The 21490-nt window shown below is 44.9% G+C and overlaps 2 protein-coding genes across 2 annotated transcripts; both read left to right on the top strand.

Moving 5' to 3' along the window:
- Window positions 1-8: 8 nt before the first annotated feature.
- On the top strand, window positions 9-13143 carry L3HYPDH (trans-L-3-hydroxyproline dehydratase). Its single transcript, XM_059373318.1, has 5 exons — window positions 9-602; window positions 4770-4939; window positions 8060-8182; window positions 8272-8409; window positions 11608-13143. The coding sequence occupies exons 1-5, from the start codon at window positions 95-97 to the stop codon at window positions 11731-11733; spliced, it is 1065 nt and encodes a 354-aa protein (XP_059229301.1). The 5' UTR covers window positions 9-94; the 3' UTR covers window positions 11734-13143.
- Window positions 13144-19029: 5886 nt separating this feature from the next.
- Window positions 19030-20913, top strand: GPR135 (G protein-coupled receptor 135). Its single transcript, XM_059371293.1, has one exon. The coding sequence runs from the start codon at window positions 19116-19118 to the stop codon at window positions 20613-20615; it is 1500 nt and encodes a 499-aa protein (XP_059227276.1). The 5' UTR covers window positions 19030-19115; the 3' UTR covers window positions 20616-20913.
- Window positions 20914-21490: the final 577 nt, after the last annotated feature.

Raw genomic sequence — 21490 nt, 5'->3', positions numbered from 1 at the left:
GCCCCGGAGGGAAGCTCTCCAGCGGAGTAGGCAGTTGGGCCGTGGGCTCCAGGTTCGCACTGCGGGAAAGTCGCCGCGTCCCGGGACTCCGGCGATGGAGAAGGCGCTGGCGGTGCCGCGGCTGCCCCCGCACGACCCGGGGACTCCGGCGCTGTCGGTGGTGGACATGCACACGGGCGGCGAGCCCCTGCGCATCGTGCTGGCGGGGTGTCCGGAAGTGGCTGGCCCCACTCTGCTGGCCAAGCGGCGCTACATGCGCCAGCACCTTGACCATCTGCGACGACGGCTCATGTTCGAGCCCCGGGGTCACCGGGACATGTACGGAGCTGTGCTGGTGCCTAGCGAGTTGCCGGAGGCGCACCTGGGCGTCCTGTTCCTGCACAACGAAGGCTACAGCCCCATGTGCGGCCACGCAGTGCTGGCGCTGGGCCGCTTCGCGCTCGACTTCGGGCTGGTACCCGCACCCCCGGCCGGCGTCCGCGAGGCCCGAGTCAACATCCACTGCCCGTGCGGGCTGGTGGCCGCCTTCGTGGAATGCGAGGGCGGCCGCAGCTGTGGCAGGGTGCGCTTCCACAGCGTCCCGGCTTTCGCGCTGGCCACAGGTAAAGGACGAGACCCTCCCAGCCCTGGGGCGCAACTAACTACACTGTCTCTCTGGCCTGAAACTCACGCAGTGCAATTAACCCACCCACAAGCCTTTGCAGTTAATAAAAAGATAACTCAATGCAAATGTGTGTCCGCATGTTAGCCTTGCAGATTTGTTCCGTGTATGCCGCAGATTATTTCGTCTGGGTCTTGAGAGGGGCTTGAGGATTACAGAATTCCGTGTCTCCCTTACTCAGCGCCTCATGCCTCACGGTCAGGCATTCCTAGAGATTGCACAGTTGGGTAAGTCAGATAGGGTCAAGGCAAGAGCAAAGAACAGCCAAAGTGCCAGGGTTCACTGGCTGGTTCAGAAGACACTTACTAGACATTACCCCCTGACAAGTTACTAAACCCTGTCTTGTTTTCCTCACCTGTGAAAGTGCCTTCCCCATTTCTTTGGGAAATAATTAAATAAGAATGAATGAACTAAGCAGTTTATAAACCGGGAAGATATAGATGTTGCTGATTTTATTCTTGAAGAACAAAAATAGCTGTTGTCTGAGTCCAAATCCTGATAACCCCTTAAAGCTATGCAACCTTAATCAAATTACTAACTTCTCTGTGCCTGTATTTTTTCACTTGTTATCTCATTGAGTTTTTGGTGTGGATTTTCTGAGAGTATGCAAAGTACTTAAAAATTTTTAAAAATACATTTCGAGAGACAGAAGGACTGTAGTTTAACACCCAGTGCTCATCATAACAAGTGACTCAATACCCATCACCCATTTAGTCTAGGCCCCCACCTCCCCTCCAGCAACCCTCAGTTTGTTCTCAATCATTAAGAGCCTCTTATGGTTTGCCCCCCTCTTTTTTTTTCCTTCTCCCTAGGTTCATCTGTTTCGTTCTTAAATTCCAAATGAATGAAACCATACGATATTTTCCTCTAATTTCGCTTAGCATAATACACTAGGGTATTATGCTAAGCCATCCACATTGTTGCAAATAGCAAGGTTTCATTCTTTCGATGGCTGAGTAATATTTCACTAAATACAGGTAGGTACATACATATATACATGCCACATCTGCATACATTCATCAGTTAATGGACATTTGGGTTCTTTCCATAATTTGGCTATTGTTGATAATGCTTCTATAAACATCAGGGGCATGCTATTAGATCTTGATCTTTCTTGAGGATTTGGATCTAGATTAGCCTAATTATGAATGAGGCAGTAATAGCCCAGGCATTTGCTAGTCTTAGAGCAACCTCAGACAGCTGAAACACACAGGTTGATGAAGAATTCCCCTGGGGAAACTTTGACCTCTAGGAGAGAATGATGTCACATCTGGATAGGGAGGGCACTTGATATAGACAGGAGTTTGGTTAGGACTGCATCTCAAAAATCTCAGCAGTTTAAATAGTTTTGCTACCCAATTTCTCCTTAGGGAACCCCAGCAGCAGACTGGAAGCACTCTAGGTTCGAGGGAAATGACAGCTGGCAGCAGGGTCACCAATGACATCATAGTTCAGGGCTGGCTGGGGCAGGGCAGCCAATCTGTAAGCACATAGTTCCTGAGAGCAACACTGTGTGACTGTTTGATAATTGGTAGGCCATAATGGTCACTTTGAGTCATTAAAAAAGATCCTAAATTCTCTACTTTGAATAATGCTAAAAGGGTGGACTGACAAGTGTTCAAGGTTACTGCTCTACCCCCTCTCCATCTTGAGGACCTTGCAAAAGGGATTCCACGCTTCAAGGTCATCATCTGCAAAATGAAGATGACAACAGTACCCACCTCAGAGGATTGCTGAGTTGTTTTCCCTTCCACACTGCTAAAATGAAAACTTCGTTGTGTTACTGTGTTCGAGTGCTAGAACAGTAGGTAGTCAATATTTGTTGAATGGGTAACTAAGTAAATGAAATTGGGAGAAGAATATGGTGATTAACAAGTGTAAATATCCTCTTAAGAAACCCTATTCCCCTTGGAAATTAAATTTTTGGCCTTACCATTAACATTAACGTATTGCTCGTTTGTGCCAAGCACTCCCCACACATTATCACATGGAATTCACACAACGGTCCTTTCAGACGGGAATAATAGTTCCATTTTTTTTCTTTTTTGTTTAGCTCTTTCATTTTTTTGTAGTTGAAAAAAACAAATATAACATGAGATCTACCTTGTTAACAAATTTTTAGGTATGCAGTATAGCGCTAATTATAAGCACAATGTGGAACAGCATGTCTCTATAACTTCTTCCAACTGCATGACTAAATCTCTCTATCTATCAGGCAGTAACACCCTGTTCCCCCTCCCAACCTTGTGCCTTGCAACTATTATTCTGCTGTTTCTAAGAGCTGAAAAATTTATACACCTAATTCATGGGAGATTTTGCAGTGTTATTTCTATGACTGCCTTAATTTACTTAGCATAATAGCCTAAAGGTTTGTCTATGTTGTAGCACAGGACAGAACAGTCTTCATTTTTATGGCTGGATAATATTCCATTGTATATATCACATTTTTTTTTTTTATCTCTTCATCCCTTTAGCAGTTCCACTTTATACATGAGGACACCAAAGCCACACTTAGCTTTCCAGCTTCCAGCAGCCTCTCTTTTTTCCAGCTACTTCCTCATTCTCCTTTCGTTAAGGCTGATTTTTATGTTACACTAGCATCAAGATAGAGACATGTTTCAATCACAGTTGCTCTTAAGTTCCACAGGCATATTTCACTTTTTTCACTATAAACTTGCTCTGTTTTTGACACATCATGTGTTAGAAGGGCTCTGGGGGCTAGCCTGGGACTGAGAGCATACTGACTGGTATCTTTGTATGACTCAGTGTGCAAACTCAGGCATGCAAGCTGTATTTTATTTTTCAGAGTTTCTGAATTTGAGACCCCATCCTACCTTGTTGATTTGCCTAGTCTCGTCGGTCTACATGCTGTCCCCTTTCCTAATACATGTGTAGCAAATCTTTCTTAAAAGAGCCAAGGTCTTGGGGCGCCTGGGTGGCTCAGTGGGTTAAAGCCTCTGCCTTTGGCTCAGGTCACGATCCTAGGTTCTTGGGATTGAGCCCTGCATCGGGCTCTCTGCTCAGCAGGGAGCCTGCTTCCCTTCTCCTCTCTCTGCCTGCCTCTCTGCCTACTTGTGATCTCTGTCAAATAAATAAATAAAATCTTTAAAAAAAAAGAGTCAAGGTCTTGAAGAAGAGAACCTTTTGGTCACCAGCCTACATGGTCAACCAGTGAAGCATCATCTTCCCCTGGCCATGTGGCTCCTGTCCCTGCCTCCCCTCCTCTTTGCTACCTCTGTCACACCCTGTAGCCTCCCCTAGTGCTGGGAGAAGTCAGCATAGGTCCTCTGCACTCCAGACCCGCCACTTCTTTCCTCGGTCCAGAGGAAATTTCTCTACTGACCAAGAGAAATATGGTGACCCTTCAGGACACTGAAGTTCTATGGAAACTTGGACACTTGGGTTTCATGGAAATCCAAGATCTTTCCATAAAACCTTCTTTCTCCCCCACCATACACTCTCCCAGAGGTAGTGATCACCAAGACAGCTGGAATTGGGGAGGAGGAAGAGGAAAATGCAAGAAGGGGTAAAACAGTTTGAATATCCCAAAATATTATCCAGCCCCATTCTTTTAGAAATAAAAATTTAGGACTTCAAACAACTGACATTCTGGTGAAACTCTGGGAAAGCTGGGGACTTAGAATAATCTCAAACCCTAACACAAAAAATACGGTAAACATCAGTGATTCTATAATGGCTTTATTCTGAGTATTTGCCTGCTTCATGAGATGAAAATACATAGATGAATTAGTATATATGACTTACATAGAAAAATCTTTTTTTCATTTTGTTTTGACATTATAGCTGAAGAAAGCCAATTTGTGAATAGGATCCAAAATCCTATATTAAATTATTCCTATTAGGGACACCTGGGTGGCTCAGTAGGTTGAGCATCTGGCTTCAGCTCAGGTCATGATCCCAGATCCCTGAAATCGAGTCCTCCATCAGGCTCCTTGCTCAGCAGGTAGCCTGCTTCTTCCTCTGCCTTCTGCCCCTGTGCTTGTGTTCTCGCTCTCTCTCCCTCCACCAAAATACACATATTAAAAATGCTCTGAATTGTACTGCCAAAATACTATAACAAACTTATTTTCAAACACATCTTTTTTAGATCTCTTAGTGGATGTTCCTGGTCATGGAAAGATGGCGGTAGATATTGCATATGGTGGGGCATTTTATGCATTTGTTAGCGCTGAAAGGTTGGGACTTGACATTTGTTCTGCAAAGACAAGGGACCTTGTGGATGCAGCAAGTGCAGTGACGGAAGCAGTCAAAGCTCAGGTCAGTACAAACACTGCTTTCATCACAAGGTGCCCGCCCCTGTGGCATGGAGGGAATGTAAATTACACATCTATGCAGTTAAATATCTACATATTTAAATTATTAATAGGACTAAAAATAAGGCATTGGTTAGGATCTTGGGCTCTATAGCAAGACTATCTAGGAGTCCCAGTGTTGCCACTTTAAAGTTTTTCACAACCTTGAATGAGTTCTAAAACCTTCCTGTCGTGAGATGGGAATTGCAAAATACTTGCTTCATAGGGTGTTATAAGAATGAAGTCAGACAATAGGTACAACGGACTTAGAATAGTGCCTACCTACAATAAATGTTCAATAAGTAACTTGTTAATTTTAATTATATACATACTAGTATAATTTGTGGTTATTTACACATACAGAAAATGTATCAAATAGTATTTCACTAATTTGAAATGCATATACTTTGTGGTCATTCTCCAAGACTTGCAGATAATGAATGTCAATTATAGCTCCCAACTAGATTTCATTAAATCTGTTCAGACCTTGTCTTATTTCACAAAGAACAGGGGGTATAGCTCAGGGGTAGAGCATTTGACTGCACAAAGAACATTAATTCCTAATTAGTAAATTTTTCCAATATTGCTAAGAAGTTACCTAAATGACCCCTCGAATTAAGTCAAGTTTTGGTTTGGGAAAACTACTCTGATAAAATCAGTTAAGATAATAAATATGTCTAGAATATTCTTTCATTTCTAGCACAAGTCTGCCATTTTACACTTAAAGTTGGGATATGTAAATAAAACTATGTATGTTTTAGCATATAAGAATTTCATCACTATTCTAAGTAAAAAATAACTTGTGAAAGAGTGCCTATATACTTGTATTAATAATTATTATAGGCCTATTTAACATACTTGCAACTTTAACATAATTTTTAATTTAAACAAGATGAAAATAGGGGCACCTGGGTGGCTCAGTGGGTTAAAGCCTCTGCCTTCAGTTCAGGTCATGATCCCAGAGTCCTGGGATGGAGCATCGGGCTCTCTGCCCAGCAGGGAGCCTGCTTCCTCCTCTCTGTCTGCCTCGATGCCTACTTGTGATCTCTGTCAAATAAATAAATAAAATCTTGAAAAAATATTAAAAATAAAATGTTTTTAAAACGATGAAAATATATACTTTATTTCTGTTCTAAATTGTCATTTATCTAGGACTGTAACTACCAATAGCTAGAATTAGTTTATCGTAGCAATTTCTGAGGTTCTGAATTTATATCAGTTTTCTGTTCACTAAGCAGACAGCTAATAGTTTGAGTTAAAATTTGGTAGGAAATAACTTCACTTTATTTATTTTTTTTTAAAGATTTTATCCATCCATTTGACAGACAGAGATCACAAGTAGGCAGAGAAGCAGGCAGAGAGAGAGGAGGAAGCAGGCTCCCTGCTGAGCAGAGGGCCCGATGCGGGGCTCCATCCCAGAACCCTGGGATCATGACCTGAGCTGAAGGCAGAGGCTTTAACCCACTGAGCCACCCAGGCGCCCCACTTCACTTTATTTTTAATGAGATTAAGAGAAAAAGGCATAGTTTTCTTAATAAAAGGAACAATTTTGGACTTGTCATTAAAGTGTGAACTTCTTACCAAGGTAGGAAGGGGTAGACTTTGAGGGAGGAGGCATTCTGAGAAAACAGGAGAAAATCTTGTATGAGAGGAACATATATAATATTATCTATTGGTGCTGAATCAGGCAGCAGAACGACTTTGTGAACTGCTGACCATTCACACCACTGAGGCAGAGTTAGGGAAAGGCCATTTTGGTAGGGACTGAAGTTAGTACACATTCATCTTTATTCATTTATTCTTTTTTAAAAAGTGTTTATTTAAATTCCAGTTTGTTCACAAATGGTATAATGTGAGTTTCAGGTGTAGTCCTTCTTTTAGCAAACATTTACCTAGAATTTAGTGAGACGCACACGATGCTATGTTAGATGCTAGAGACTCCGGGAGAAAACAAACCTGCCGTCCAGAAGCTCAGTCTGGTGGGGGAAGCAGACGTGAAGAGTGAGAGGTAATGGTTCTGTGGTGCAGGTGGGGCATGGGGGCTTGAGGAGGATGCAGAACAAAGATCAGCAGGGAGACTTCTTAAACTTGGCTTTGGATGGATTTTAAGAACCCAAATCTATCTACTTATTCCCGATGACAGGTAAGTAGTAGCAGAATATACTAATTGTAAGGATGCATGTGGAGTGAGATAATAGTTTGAGAGCTAACAGATGTCACAGAAGCTGAGGAAAAGTTAACCTAGACCTCCCGAGAAGCGCAGGAAGCACTGTGCACTTGGGCCTGACCTTGCTTTACCAATGAAGGGACTTAGCATCCAGTGCGTGCTTCTCTCTCTGAGTTTACCTGTTGCTTTTTATAACACCAGCTGACTTCATCCTTTACAGATTTTTTTTTCCCTTCCAACCATTCTCTTACCTACTAGCTTCTGCATTCTTATAACTTCGGCTTGCTCAAAATTCTCTTCTGAGAGCTGAGTGAAGAAGCTTACCTAACACCCAATTCCGGCCTCTTCGGTTTCTAAAGTAACACACAAAGAAAAAGCTAAGGGTGTCACTCACCATCCCAGTCTCCTCCCAGCCTCTTCCAAGTCCTCGTCTCTGCCATGGAATTCACCTCAGCTCTAGATGTTCACCGTCTGGTTCTTCTGCCTTATCCCCTTCAAGCTCATGAGAGGAAGCACAGGACCGTCTTAGCCTGTCCTGTTTGAGCAGCCGTGGCCAGTCTGTGGAGTAACCATCCTGGGCTCAATGCTTCAAAGAGTGGGAGTGTTTGGAGAGTCTGTGTGTATATAAAATAGGACTGTTCCTTTAGCAGAGGCTATATGCAGGACAAATTCCTTAGACAGGACTCAAGGTATGACAGGAATCCTAACTAATCCAGTGAAACTATGTTTATTCATCTAGACAAAGACATCATTTCCTGCCTTGACCCAAAAGTATTTTAAAAATGACAGAGTGAAAAGTTATGCCTCAGAGGACCCCATCTATATCATTTACAAGGATAAATTTGAATCAAAATATATATTTTGTAGTAATCTACATGACAATTTATATTACATGATGATTTTCTTTGTCATTTGCAGTTTCAAATCAGTCATCCTGAGAGTGAAGACCTTTCCTTTCTGTATGGAACCATAGTGACAGATGGAAAAGACACTTATAGTGAGGAACCAACGACCAACATCTGTGTGTTTGCAGATGAACAGGTATTAAAACTGTAACGTTTGGCTCAAAAGCTGGACAGCATGGAACTGGAACACTGTGCATGCTCTCACCTTCATTTACTCTGAAACAGGTTGACCGAAGTCCTACTGGCTCAGGAGTGACGGCCCGAATTGCCTTACAGTACCACAAAGGGCTTCTAGAACTGAACCAGAGCAGAGCCTTTAAAAGCAGTACCACCGGCTCAGTATTCACGGGCAAGGCTGTGAGGGTGAGTGACTCCTGTAGCTGCTTCTGTGCGAGTGTGCTACTTTGGACACTGAAGAGGCCTGATCTGGGTGTTGGGTCCCAGCTCTCAAAAGAGAATTTTAAAGCAGGCCTGTAAGAACTTCTGTTCAGCTAGGATATTGGTTCTCAAAATGTGGCTTGGAAGCCTTGGTGGTCACCAAGTTCCTTTCCATGGGTCCCACAAGGTCAAAACTTAGTATGCATTAACATTAAGACATTATTTGCTTTTCACTTTTATTGTCTCACGAGTGTATGGTAGACTCTGCAGAGTCTACACCACAGGTGATAAGCCAACTGACTGAATGCAGAAGCAGGTACAAGAATCTAGCAGTCTTCTATAAAACCATACGTTAAGGAGGTTTGCAAAAATGTAAAACAACACAAGCCATTTTCCTCACTAAAATTTTTTTGCTTTGGCAAATACAGTTATTTTCCCAAAAATATGTTGTTTGCAATAATATGCGATGGGTTTATTATTTTTAATGAATTAATGAATAAATACCTTTAATTCTCTCAATATAGTTAATATTAATAGATATAACCTACCTGGAGCACCTGGGTGGCTCAGTGGGTTAAAGCCTCTGCCTTTGGCTCAGGTCATGATTCCAGGGTCCTGGGATCAAGCCCCGCATCGGGCTCTCTGCTCAGCAGGGAGCCTGCTTCCCTCTCCCTCTCTCTCCCTCTGCCTGTCTCTCTGCCTATTTGTGATCTCTGTCTGTCAAATAAATAAAATCTTTAAAAAAATAGATATAATCTATTTCAAAAATTCTTAGAAAATCTTATTTTATTCTATTTATTTGTCAGAGAGAGAGACAGTACACGCACATAAGTAAGAGGAGCCGCAGGCAGAGGGAGAAGCAGTCTCCATGCTAAGAAAGGAGCCTGATGGAGAACTTGATCCCAGGACCCTGGGATCATGACCTGAGCAGAAAGAAGATGCTTAACCAACTGAGCAACCAAGGGGCCCCTAGATGCTCAAATCTTAAGGCATTAAGGAGTCCTGGAACCAAAAAGTTTGAGAACCACTAACTTAGGGTTTGGATTTTTTTTTATCCTTTTTGTTTTTATTCTATAGGAGTGTTTCATTTTTTATAATAGGTTGTGAAAATCCCGAAAAGTTGTGAAAAATAAAACTTTTGTAATAGAATCAAATTTCAAATGTGCTAACAAATAAATTCTGTTCACTAATAAATAGTAGTAAATGAAATCTAAACTAAGTAAATTTAGGAAAGAATTTAGTAGATACATTTAGTAAATGAATCTATTCATAAAAAGTCCTTTAACAAAACAAAATATTGTAATACAGACTTTTATATCCTAATTTGGTGTTTTTGAAGTTTGATTTTTCTGAATATTGAGTTTTCTTTTAGGTTAGGGATTCTTATTAAATATAGTGATTTTATGTAAAAATTTGGAATTGTCTTCAAGTCTGAGATTGAAGATAAAATAATCTACAACATTTATTGGGTGCATCACTGTAAAGTTCCAAGCTAAGTACTTTATGCATACCTTTTCAAGGCACCTGAGTGGCTAAGTCACTTAAGTGTTCAATTCTTGATTTCAGCTCAGGTCGTGAAGTCAGGGTTGTGAGATTGAGCCCCACATTGGACTCTGAGTTGGGCATGGAACCTGCTTAAGATTCTCTCTCTCACTCTCCCTCTGTGAGTGTCTCTAAAATAAATAAAGTAAAAAAAAAAAAAAAATATATATATATATATATATATATATATATATTCCATCTTAATTCTCACAAGAAACTTGGCAAGTCAGTACTGTTATTATCCTTTTTAAACAGGTGATAAAATGGAGAATTAGAGAGTTTAGGTAATTTGCCAGAGGTCAAACAGTTAGTGAATATAGGACCCAAACTCTGAACGTGGACCCCTCTGTGTAGACCCTACACTGTTAACACTACTATATTGTTATTGGACAAAGCAAGTTTTCAATGAGGCTTTTATTACAGCAGATTTATAAAAAGATAATGAAATTACTGTATCCTAATCTAATAATTGGTATTTTATCACAAGATTTAGTTATTCTCATGTTTAAAAATCAAGAAATAAGGGGCAGTTGGGTGGGTTGGTTGGTTGAGTGTCCAACTCTTGGTTTTGGCTCAGGTCAGAATCTTGGGGTTCTGAGATCAAGCCCCCCCCCATGCTCAGCAGGGAGTCTGCTTCTCTCCCTCTCCTTCTGCCCCTTCCCCTGTTGATGCTTGCATGCGTGCGCGCACTCTCCCTAACAAATCAATACATCTTTAAAAAATTAAGAAATAAAAAGGATACTCTGTAGTTAAGATTTGGAGTTATTTCTTTTGTAGCTAATAGTCATACTTGACAGGACATCTTCACTCTCACCATATGCCTTCCCTTTCTGTCCTGACGGTTCCAAGCTCTCCCATGGCAATGGCGCCATCCTGGTCTCTCTCTCTGCCCCAGCTTCCTCTCTCTGTCCTTCCACCTATGGGTCCCCAGCATTCCATCCTTAGTTTCCTTCTCATCTCTTCTGCATCTTGATGCCACTGGGCAATTTTACCCTCTTTTGAGACTTCAGCTCCCAATCACACACTGGCGATGACTCCTGAACCATGCCCCCTCCCATGCCTACTAGGTGCTTCTTTCCTGAGTCTAACACTCATATTCCCAGCTGTCCACCAAACTCACCTCGAAATAACGGTCTCGGAGACATGTCATCTTGTCAAAAAGCTCTTCCTTCCTTCCTAAATGTGCTCCTCCTATCTCATTTGCTATCTTGATTAATGGGAGTCCCTGTTTCACTCCCCAGCCGGGAACTATGCTCACACTGAACTTATTCCTACTCCTCACCTCCCACATGCGTCCGTCCCCAGGCCTGCCAATTCTACCTGCAAAGTATCTCTGTTTTGTTCTTCTCCCTCCTCCCTAAAAACTGCCCTAGTGACTCGAGAGCCCATCAATGAATGAAGGTTACCTCTGAAGAAGTTTCTAGGTTTCTAATTGCTATCCTCTCTGATTTGTCCTCATTTTGCAGCTAAACTTATCTAAAACACAAATTCGATCATGTCACTCTCCTTAAAAACCTTCCATTACCTACAAGATTAACCCTTGGGTTTTCTTTAAAATGGTAAAAACCAAGAATATGGCTCTAGGCCAGACACAATGTAAGTGCAGTCTTTTGGTATTATATTCCTTTCCTCTTTTCTCAGGAAGCAAAATGTGGGGATTTTAAAGCTGTTATAGTGGAAGTGTCTGGACAAGCCCATTACACAGGTACAGCAAGTTTTATAGTGGAAGATGACGACCCACTGAAGAACGGATTCCTTCTCAAGTGACTTCAGTACTCCTCAGGGCTTTCTCTGAATTATGTGGAAAATGATACCCAATTGTATGACTTCCAATCTTTCTGAAGTGTTATGCTGTAACTAAATATAATCATTATACCTCATATTTGCACATGTAATTGGTATAAATGTCACCTATGTCTAACCTACAAAATGCTGAAAATTCCAAATATTTGTCTAGTTATTAACATACCAGGTAAAATTAATACCTCAGTGTTGTTAACTTTTAAAATGTTATTCTATGCTACTTACTGTAATATTTTGTTGTAGATGCTCTTTGAATTATAACTTGATTTGTAGCCCTCACGACGACTCTTACAAGTTCAGTATTTTAGTCTTCCAGGTTTTGAGTAAGATAATGTCCTCTCTTTGAGCAGGATGTAAGGGAGATGGGTTTCTGTGAGGTACTAAACTCTTAGCCTACACAGCCTGGGAAGGACTGGGGTGGGCCAGCTTCTGGGGACAGATGTTGTGGCTCCTACCAGGATGTTCTCTGTGCTGCAAAGCCCAGCTCCTCCTCCAAGGTAAATGAGGTGCCATTAGCTGATGTGAGGAGACCAATGAATAATCAGATTTCTGCTACATCTTTATGGCCCTTATAAAAGGGATTGTTTCTGCATTATAAACACGGGAAATTGATGAATTACTAGAGTAGGGTGAGTCTCCTACACAACCAAACACATGCCCCATAGATTTAGGCCTGAAAGAAATGTTAACTATTAATTCTTGCTAGTTAATTGTCTGTGAATCTGTTAAGAATAATATTTGATCAGGGTGCCTGGGTGGCTCAGTTGGTTAAGTGTCTGACTTTTGGTTTTGGCTCAGGTTATGATCTCAGGGTCATGAGATCGAGCCCTGAGTCAGGCTCAGTGTGGAGTCTGCTTGAGATTCTTTCTCCTGCTCTGCTCTTCACTGCCCCCTGCTCTCTCTTGCGCTCTCACTCCCTAAAAGAAATAAGTGAAATCTTTGAAAATAAATAAACAAAGTAAAACTTGATCATTTTTCAGTCACTAAAAATGAGGTATTAAAAAGTTATTCAATACGTGCTGCTCTCAATAGACAGCAGATTCCTGTGAAATATTTGTTTTTCTGAGCATATGGAAACTGAAGTAATTAATATTAACTGATTTTGTCATCCAGTTATTAAGTGTGTGATTGAATTACCAGATCAAAATGAAAGATTTTTAGCTTTATAATTTTATAGTTAATGTTCTTGATTTCCCTATTATATAAAAATTAATGTTTTCCATTCATTCTCTATAAAATTCTATGGTGAAGAAATCACTTATCTTAAAAAAGAAATGACACTATCACTAGCTTAATATCACAAGAGATTTTCTACATGTCAGTGAGATTTGTTGTACTTTCCTTTTAAAATGAAAATAGACGGGAACCTGGATGTCTCAGTTAAGTATCAGCCTTTGCCTCAGGTCATGATCCCAGGGTCCTAGGATTGAACCCCCGCATGGAGCTCCCTGCTCGGGGTGGGGGGGGGTGGTGTCTGATTCTCCTTCTCGCACTCCTCCTGCTTGTGTACTCTCTCTCTCTAATAAATAAATAAAATATTTTAAAATAAATAAAATGAAAATTGAACTATTATTTGTTCTCCAAATTTCACAAGTCATATTAACTTATCTACATTAAAAAGTAGGCATTGCCTGTATCTTTCTAAATTCTAATCCATACCAGAGTCAAACCCTTGTGGTAATATTCATCCCTTCTATACTTCACCGCTTCTCCTGGAGTCAACACTAGGGAAATTAATCCCCCTACACACCCCCAAACACACACCCCTCCATGTGTCTAACCAGTCACGAAGCCCTGCTGAGTAGATGTTCTAAATATTGCTCACAACTATCCCATCCCATCCTTGGTAAGGGTCTTGCCTCATTAATTAAGCTCCTTCAAGCCAACCACCTTTCCCTCACTGATCTCTTAGCTCTAGGTTCTCAAACGTGTTCATCATAAACAAAACGACACAAACATCCTTTGTCTGCCTTCCCTCTCTAGCTTGCTGTCACCCCTGTTTTCTTCCCTCTGGAGTCAAACTTCTACATTCCTGACTCTGCTCATTGGGTACATTTTCTTATCTTCCATTTGTTATTTGACTATTGTCGTTTGGTTTCTACCTCATTATTCATTGGAAATCATGCTTGACCTACCTGCCAGATCTAACAGCCCCCGAGGGCTTATGCAATCTGTGGGGGTTCTACTGTAGACTCCTGGCAGGCAACCGTGGTCCATGTTAGAGCAAGTACATTCGTGCCCTTGGTGCTGGGTGAGCCACAGAGACACTCACAGGAGCTCTCAAGGTCACGAGGTTGGTACCCAGTCCCCATGAGTACCCATCAGGGCTGCAATTATGTGGGCCCAGGGCCATCTCTTCACCATGAAGCTGCAATGAGTTTTGCTCCAAGTCCTCTATATCCTGTAAGACTTGGGGCACCCTTCTCTTCAATTCCTAAAACCCACAAATTCCATACCATCCCTCTTTAGGATAATGCTTCTCATACATGTGGGTATGAATTACCTGGAGCTCTTAAACTACACGTTCTCATTTATTAGGTATGGGGTGGGGGCAGTTTCAGCAAGCTCCTGGGTGACGCCAATGCTATGCCTACGACTGCATTTAGGAGCAAAACTTGATAACGGATCAATTTTAGTTACCCATTTGGGACTAGGCTTTACAGTTGAGTCTTCTCCTTTTTGTTCTAAAACATATAAGGAAGCTATGAGCTCTCCACCGAGAGGCAACCTAATGGTCACAGCAACTTTCCTGAGAAGAGGCTGAGAAAATTACCTTACTTTGAAAACCAAAACAAAATAAAAACCAAAAACCCAAGACGCTGACTCCTCAATTGGCCAAGGTGCCTCATTAAATATGTCGCTCACCTGCCTGGCTTTTCTCTTTTGAAATGCTACTTAGTTTTTTCTACTCCCTTGCATTCCACCCATGGTTCTTCTCTTTCTGCACTCAACATCCTGTCCCTACTCATCACATCCATGCCCATGCTTTTCTTTCTCGGAGAGAGAGGCTGACAACTTCCAAATCCCTAAATCCTGAGGGTCAGAGCCGTACTGCAGGCCCAGTACTTGGTGGGCAAGTCAAACTCTAACGCCCCTAGAACGTGCCCTTCCTCCTGTATTCTCTAACCTGATGATTGGTGCCCCCTTCCCATGAGCCGTGAACTTGCGATTTATCCTTCTTGTTCATGCCCTTTTGTCCTGTCTGTTGAAGCTTCAGACGAAGATGTCTGTGGATTTGGCTGGCGTCATTCCTTACTCCTTCCTTTATCAACAACACTCACCTTTCCTTGTGGAAAACTCTCTCCATCCTCTGCACGCAGCCTTGCTGGAACTGCCAGACTCTTTCCCTGGACCTGGGATCTTGAGAGAAATGATATAAGGTCTGAAAATGGCTGACATGGACTTACTCCAATAGTGCTTTAAAGAGATTGCCCTCCATTCATTTCTGCATCTCTACCTGCTATTTCTGCCCTGATTTCTCTTGTTCTTGGGGCTAGCTGTCAGGTTATTCTTTTGTAATCTGAATTCCCCCTATCCCTCCAATGAATCCTTTTTTTTTTTTTTTAAGTGAGACCGTGCCTGTGTATATTGTTTATATCCAGAGACCCTAATTCGTATACTACTTCCTGAAAATCTCTTCTCCTTCTTCACTATGTCTTAATTCAGACTCTTCTCATTTCTTATCTGGGCTAACTGGTCTCCTGGTTGCCAGGTTCTCTTTCTACAGTCACTCAAAAATAGGCTTTGGGTATCTAGCAGTTTTCCAAAATGCTAAGTGTTCAGGATCTAATAACATGCCAGGCAGTCAAAGTTCTAGTTTTCACAAAGCCTACAGTCTACAGTGGGAGACAGGTAATGATTCATCACAAAAATATAATTCTAGACAGTGCTGATGTGCTATGAGCCAAGAAAGGCTACCTCTGGGAGACTAACATTCATGTGGAGACAAGGATGCAAGGGAATGGGTAAGGGGAAGGAATGGAGCTCTCTAGGCAGAGGGGATAGTGAGTGCAAATGCCCTATGCCCTATGCCCTATGATGGGAGGTTTAAAAAACTCACAAAAGGCCAGTGTGACTAGAGTGGAGCAGAAAGAAGGAACCATGGCCCCAGATGAGACCAGAAAGGAAGCAGTCAGGTCATGCAGTGCCTTGTAGGAAATACTAAGAATTGGGGACCTTATCCTAAATTAAAAAGAGAAAGTCGTTAGAGGGTTTTAAATCAGTGAGTGGCATGATCAAATATATTTTGCTTAGAAAGGTGTGCTGCCTACAGGGTAGAGTAGGGACTGGATGTGGGATACCAGTTCTGAGTGGCAGCAGTAGTTCAAAGAAGAGAGAATGAACGCTGAAATTTAGGTGGGGGATGAAGTGATGAAAGAAATGAATGGGGCCGCCTGGGTGGCTCAGTGGGTTAAAGCCTCTGCCTTCAGCTCAGCTCACAATCTCAGGGTCCTGGGTCCTCGGGCTCTCTGCTCAGCAGGGAGCCTGCTTCCTCCTCTCTCTCTGCCTGCCTCTCTGCCTACTTGTGATCTCTCTTGTCAAATAGATAAATAAAATCTTTTTTTTTTTAAAAAAGGAATGAATGGATACAAAGACATTTAACAAGTCAAATCCCTAAATCTTGGTGATAAATTGGACATTGGCTGGTTTGGTGTTGAGGAAAAGGAATTAATCTAGAAAGAAGCCTAAGTTTTCCGGATGGAAGATAGTGCCATCTTCTGAGATACAAAAGGTTGAGGACCAAGGATTTTTAGGAAAAGTGGATCACGAGTTCCATTTTAGTCATGTTGAGTTTGAGGTGTTTTTGCACCTTCAGGGGAGATACCAAGTAACAAGCAATAGGGCTTGAGGCTAGAGATGTAGTATGGAGTTAGGGATATATGGCTTTCAAAGCTCTGGGTGCGGGTGAGATGAGGGAGGAAGTTCAGAGCTGCCAGGGACTCTAGTAGAGGGCTCTAGTATTTAGAAGCAGATGATGGGGGTGAACAGGCTGGGGACACTGAGGCAAACATGGCAGGCAGAAAACTGGGAGAGCGGGAGGTCACTCTTTTCTTTCTGAACCATACCTGATTATGGCCTTCCCATGCTTCAACTCCTTCAGCGACTGGTGCCTTTACCACATCTGTCCCCAATGTAGTTCAACCTCTCTGAACATGGCCTGTGAGGCCTTCATAAGAGTGTCCCAGTCAAGTTTTATTATTCATCATTTATTTCTCTCTTCACTCCCTAACCTCACTCACCAGTACCCAAGAGTCAAGGACTTAGGCACTGACCTGCAGACTTTGCACAAGAATCCAATGTCCTTCCCTGTCTTCTCTGTTTGGAGAATCCAATGTTACCACTGATGTGAAGTCTTCATCAGCTACCCTAGGAAGAGTCAGTCACCTCTATAGAATTTCATTGTATTTTTAAACAGCACTTATGATAGTATAAACCTAAAGTTGTAAGCTTCCTTGGGCTGAGATCTTTATTTGTTATTTCTGAAAACCTAGCAGAGATTTGCTAAATAAACTCATCTATTATATATGTTTGTCTTAATTCAGTGGTTCTCGGTGGAGGTCATCCTGCCTTCCTCCAGGGACGTTTTTAGTTGTCACTACTGGCATATCATGGGTAGAGGCTAGAGATAACTGCCAAACATCCTAGCACGCACTCCTATAATGCATTAATGTACCACCTTCAATATACTGCAAATTTCCAGCAAGGTATTTTTCTTGACTGAAATAAGCATTCAAAGCACTACTATCAGTGATTCTAAGATGGGCAAGTGTGCCGGTCATTCTTTAGAGTCCTGTTTCTCAAACTGTGTGTGCCTCAGAAGCACTTGCAGGATGTCTGGCTGGACCCCACTCCCAGAATTCAGATTTGATAGATTTGGGGCAGGGCCTGAGAATCTGCATTTCTACCAAGGCCCCACGTAATGCTAATGCTGTTGGTGTAGGGTCCACACTTGGCAAACCATGGTTTTAGAGAAACCTAGGGGTTTATCACATGTTCCCCTATTAGGGGCTGTGCTCCGAAGCTTGAGATGCAGCTTCCCTGGGCAGGTGGGAGCTACCTGTCCCTGAATCTCCCAGCCAGCTACCTGCAGCGGCATCAGTGGTGACTCCCTGGCTGGTACCACTCTAGACTTAAAGCACACCCCCCTTCCATGGGGTGCTTGTATGGCTCAGTGGGTTAAGCCTCTGCCTTAGGCTCATGTCATGATCTCAGGGTCCTGGGATGAGCCCCACATCCAGCCCTCTGCTCAGGAGGGAGCCTGCTTCCCATTCCACCTCTCTCCCCCTGCCTCTCTGCCTACTTGTGCTCTCTGTCAAATAAATAAATAAAATCTTTAAAACACACACACACACACACACACACTACATTCCAGAGAACTGAGGAAGGATGCCAGGATGGCAAGAAACCAATTGCTCTCTATCCCCCATCCCCATCATGTGTGAACCTGTTATGGTCCTGAGGTCTAGGCCCTTGAAAACAAGACGATATGTAGCCTCCAAAATCCAAATCCTAAATCCTCAGAGCCCCTATATCAGAATTACCTTCGGGGTTTAGATTCATGGGCCCATTCTAAACCTGGGAGTCAGCCAGTGAATGTGCATTTTAAAAAGCTCATACTTTTGTGGTTCTCAGAGTGAGGTCCTCTGAGCAGCAATATCATCACTACCTACGAACTTATTAGAAATGCAAATTCTGGGAGAGGACCCCAGACCTACCCAAACTGAAACTCCAGTGAGGCCCCGTCACTTGTGTTTTAAGAAGCCCTCTACCTGATTCTGCTGCGTGCTCAAGTATGAGAACACCTGCTTCATATTATTCTGCCCCGAAAGTTGAACTCTCCGGATTTGGACTGCTTTTCACTTCAGCGGCGGGATCCCTTTCCTATCTGCCAGTGCCAGACACGTCAACAGGAAGCACAATAAAGGCCTCCCCGTAGGACTTTTGCGTCCAACAAGACGGCTTGAGAGTGAACCCTTGTTGGTTTCCGCCATTTCTCTGACGGCCGGTCCCGCTTTTCCTGGAGGGCCCTGAGGGGGTCGACCCGGCCCCCTCCAAAGCCCAGACCCCCAGGCCGGATAACCTCGGGGAGAGGTGGGGCGGGCCGGGTTTTCCGAGGGGGCCGGGTGGGCGGCGTCCCGCCCCGCGCTCCTGCGTAAACACGGTTCCCTCGGCAACGCGTGGAACCCACGTCAAAGGCTCCGCCGGGTCCGGGGCGACCGCCACCCCTCCCGCCGAGCCCGACTGCCGGCACAGGCCTCTGGCCCGCGCCCCAGCCACCCCGCCTCGGGCTTGCGGCCGCCTCCCCCGGTGCGGGATGAACACAGCCGCGGCCGCCGCGGGGCCCCATGGAGGAGCAGCCGCCGCCGCCGGTCCGCCCGCCAGCGAGAATGGCCTTGTGGGGCAGCCCGCCCCCCGGAGCCCCCTCCGCGGCCGCCGCCCCTGGCGGGACTTCCTCCGCCGGGACGGCGGCGGCCGTGCTCTCCTTCGGCACCGTGGCGAGCGCGGCGGCCGCGGCGCTGGGGAACCAGAGCGACGGGAGCGGGGGCGACGGCACTGGCGCTTCGGCTGGCGGCGGCCTGGGCGGGCCCCGGGCGGCGGGGGCGGCGGGGGCGGCGGGGAGGCCGCTGCTGTCGCACGGGGCGGCGGTGGCGGCCCAGGCGCTCGTGCTGCTGCTCATCTTCCTGCTGTCTAGCTTGGGCAACTGCGCCGTGATGGGGGTGATCGTGAAGCACCGGCAGCTCCGCACCGTCACCAACGCCTTCATCCTGTCCCTGTCCCTGTCGGATCTGCTCACGGCGCTGCTCTGCCTGCCCGCCGCCTTCCTGGACCTCTTCACGCCGCCCGGGGGCTCGGCCCCCGCCGCCCCCGCCGCGCCCACCGCCCCCGCCGCGGGGCCCTGGCGCGGCTTCTGCGCAGCCAGCCGCTTCTTCAGCTCGTGCTTCGGCATCGTGTCCACGCTCAGCGTGGCCCTCATCTCGCTGGACCGCTACTGCGCCATCGTGCGGCCGCCGCGGGAGAAGATCGGCCGCCGCCGCGCGCTGCAGCTGCTGGCGGGCGCCTGGCTGGCGGCGCTGGGCTTCTCCCTGCCCTGGGAGTTGCTCCGCGCGCCCCGGGAGCCCCCCGCGGCGCAGAGCTTCCACGGCTGCCTGTACCGGACGTCCCCGGACCCCGCGCAGCTGGGCGCGGCCTACAGCGTGGGGCTGGTGGTGGCCTGCTACCTGCTGCCCTTCCTGCTCATGTGCTTCTGCCACTACCACATCTGCAAGACCGTGCGCCTGTCCGACGTGCGCGTGCGGCCCCTGACCACGTACGCGCGCGTGCTGCGCTTCTTCAGCGAGGTGCGCACGGCCACCACCGTGCTGATCATGATCGTCTCCGTCATCTGCTGCTGGGGCCCCTACTGCTTCCTGGTGCTGCTGGCCGCAACCCGGCACGCCCAGGCCGCGCAGGCCCCCTCGCTCCTCAACGTGGTGGCGGTCTGGCTGACCTGGGCCAACGGGGCCATCAACCCCGTCATCTATGCCATTCGCAACCCCAACATTTCGATGCTCCTGGGACGCAGCCGGGAAGAGGGCTACCGGACTAGGAATGTGGACGCTTTCCTGCCCAGCCAAGGCCCGGGTCTGCAGGCCAGAAGCCGCAATCGCCTTCGAAACCGCTGCACCAACCGGCTGGGAGCCTGCGGCAGGATGTCCTCTTCCAGCCAGGCCAGCAGGATGGGAGGGGATTTGGCCATGTGGGCCCGAAAAAATCCAGTTGTGCTTTTTTGCAGGGAGGGGCCCCCAGGGCCCGTGACAGCAGGGGTCAAACAACCTAAATCTGAAGCCGGGGACACCAGCCTCTAAGAAGGGTTAGAATGCACAGCTTGTGAAGGCGAAATTTCACCTGCTCCGTTTAATGATACAGGATTCCGGGGAGAATCGTGTTATTTCACAAACCCAAACATTTAAAAAAGAGACAGAGGGGGAGGCTTACCACTTTCCCCAAACGACGTACAAGACAATGTGCCCTTCTTCAAAAGTGCCAAATGTAAAATGCAAAAATTAAAACAATATCAAACCACACAACCAAGCATTGTGAACTGTTAAGTGCCAAAAATGACAAAAATAGAATTCACAATTACTGATAAGCTCATGTTACAGGAATCACACTGTGAAACGAACAAACAAAAATCATTGAATGGAACCAGGATTTGTTCAAATACATAGAGTTTTAGGAAAGAATAGGAGACCTTCAGAATTACTTGAAACCCCTCCAAATCACCAGCATCCAACAAAAGTGGAGATTGTTAGAACTCACACCTTTGACGCAGGGTTTGGGTGCTCCTATTAGAAACGAAAAATCCTTATCTTTACACACTTTGGTGCACTTTCTCTCACCCCATGTCCCTATAATCTTTGTGGGAAACTATATTCATATCCCATTTTAAACCATTCAAGGATTTTTAAATTGTGTCTTATTACCAGAAAATCAACCATCTGAAGGGCCAAGAGAAGTATAAACATAGGGAAATGTGGCTGTTTGAAAACATATTCCAAGATTATACTTTAAAAATTAATGTCCCTCAATCTACCCACCAAATTATCTGCCTTGGGAAGCTTTAAAGCTTTACCTTTACCCTCACCTGCTACTTTTCTTTCTATTCATTTTGGGGATGCTGTTTTCAGAGTACTTTCATATTAAAAAAAATAACTTTCATAGTAGAACATCTAGTCTTTTG

The sequence above is a fragment of the Mustela nigripes genome, chromosome 13 (assembly GCF_022355385.1).
Source record: "Mustela nigripes isolate SB6536 chromosome 13, MUSNIG.SB6536, whole genome shotgun sequence".
Lineage (NCBI taxonomy): Eukaryota > Metazoa > Chordata > Mammalia > Carnivora > Mustelidae > Mustela > Mustela nigripes.
Note: the sequence above shows the minus strand (reverse complement) of the source record. Positions and strands in the feature narration are given on the sequence as shown.

Bases quoted from the DNA above. Each gene is read 5' to 3' on its own strand.
- L3HYPDH (XM_059373318.1), top strand. From the start codon at position 95: ATGGAGAAGGCGCTGGCGGTGCCGCGGCTGCCCCCGCACGACCCGGGG. The intron at 603-4,769 runs GTAAAGGACGAG...CATCTTTTTTAG, and splicing joins GGCTTTCGCGCTGGCCACAG to ATCTCTTAGTGGATGTTCCT. The intron at 8,183-8,271 runs GTATTAAAACTG...ACTCTGAAACAG, and splicing joins GTGTGTTTGCAGATGAACAG to GTTGACCGAAGTCCTACTGG.
- GPR135 (XM_059371293.1), top strand. From the start codon at position 19,116: ATGGAGGAGCAGCCGCCGCCGCCGGTCCGCCCGCCAGCGAGAATGGCC.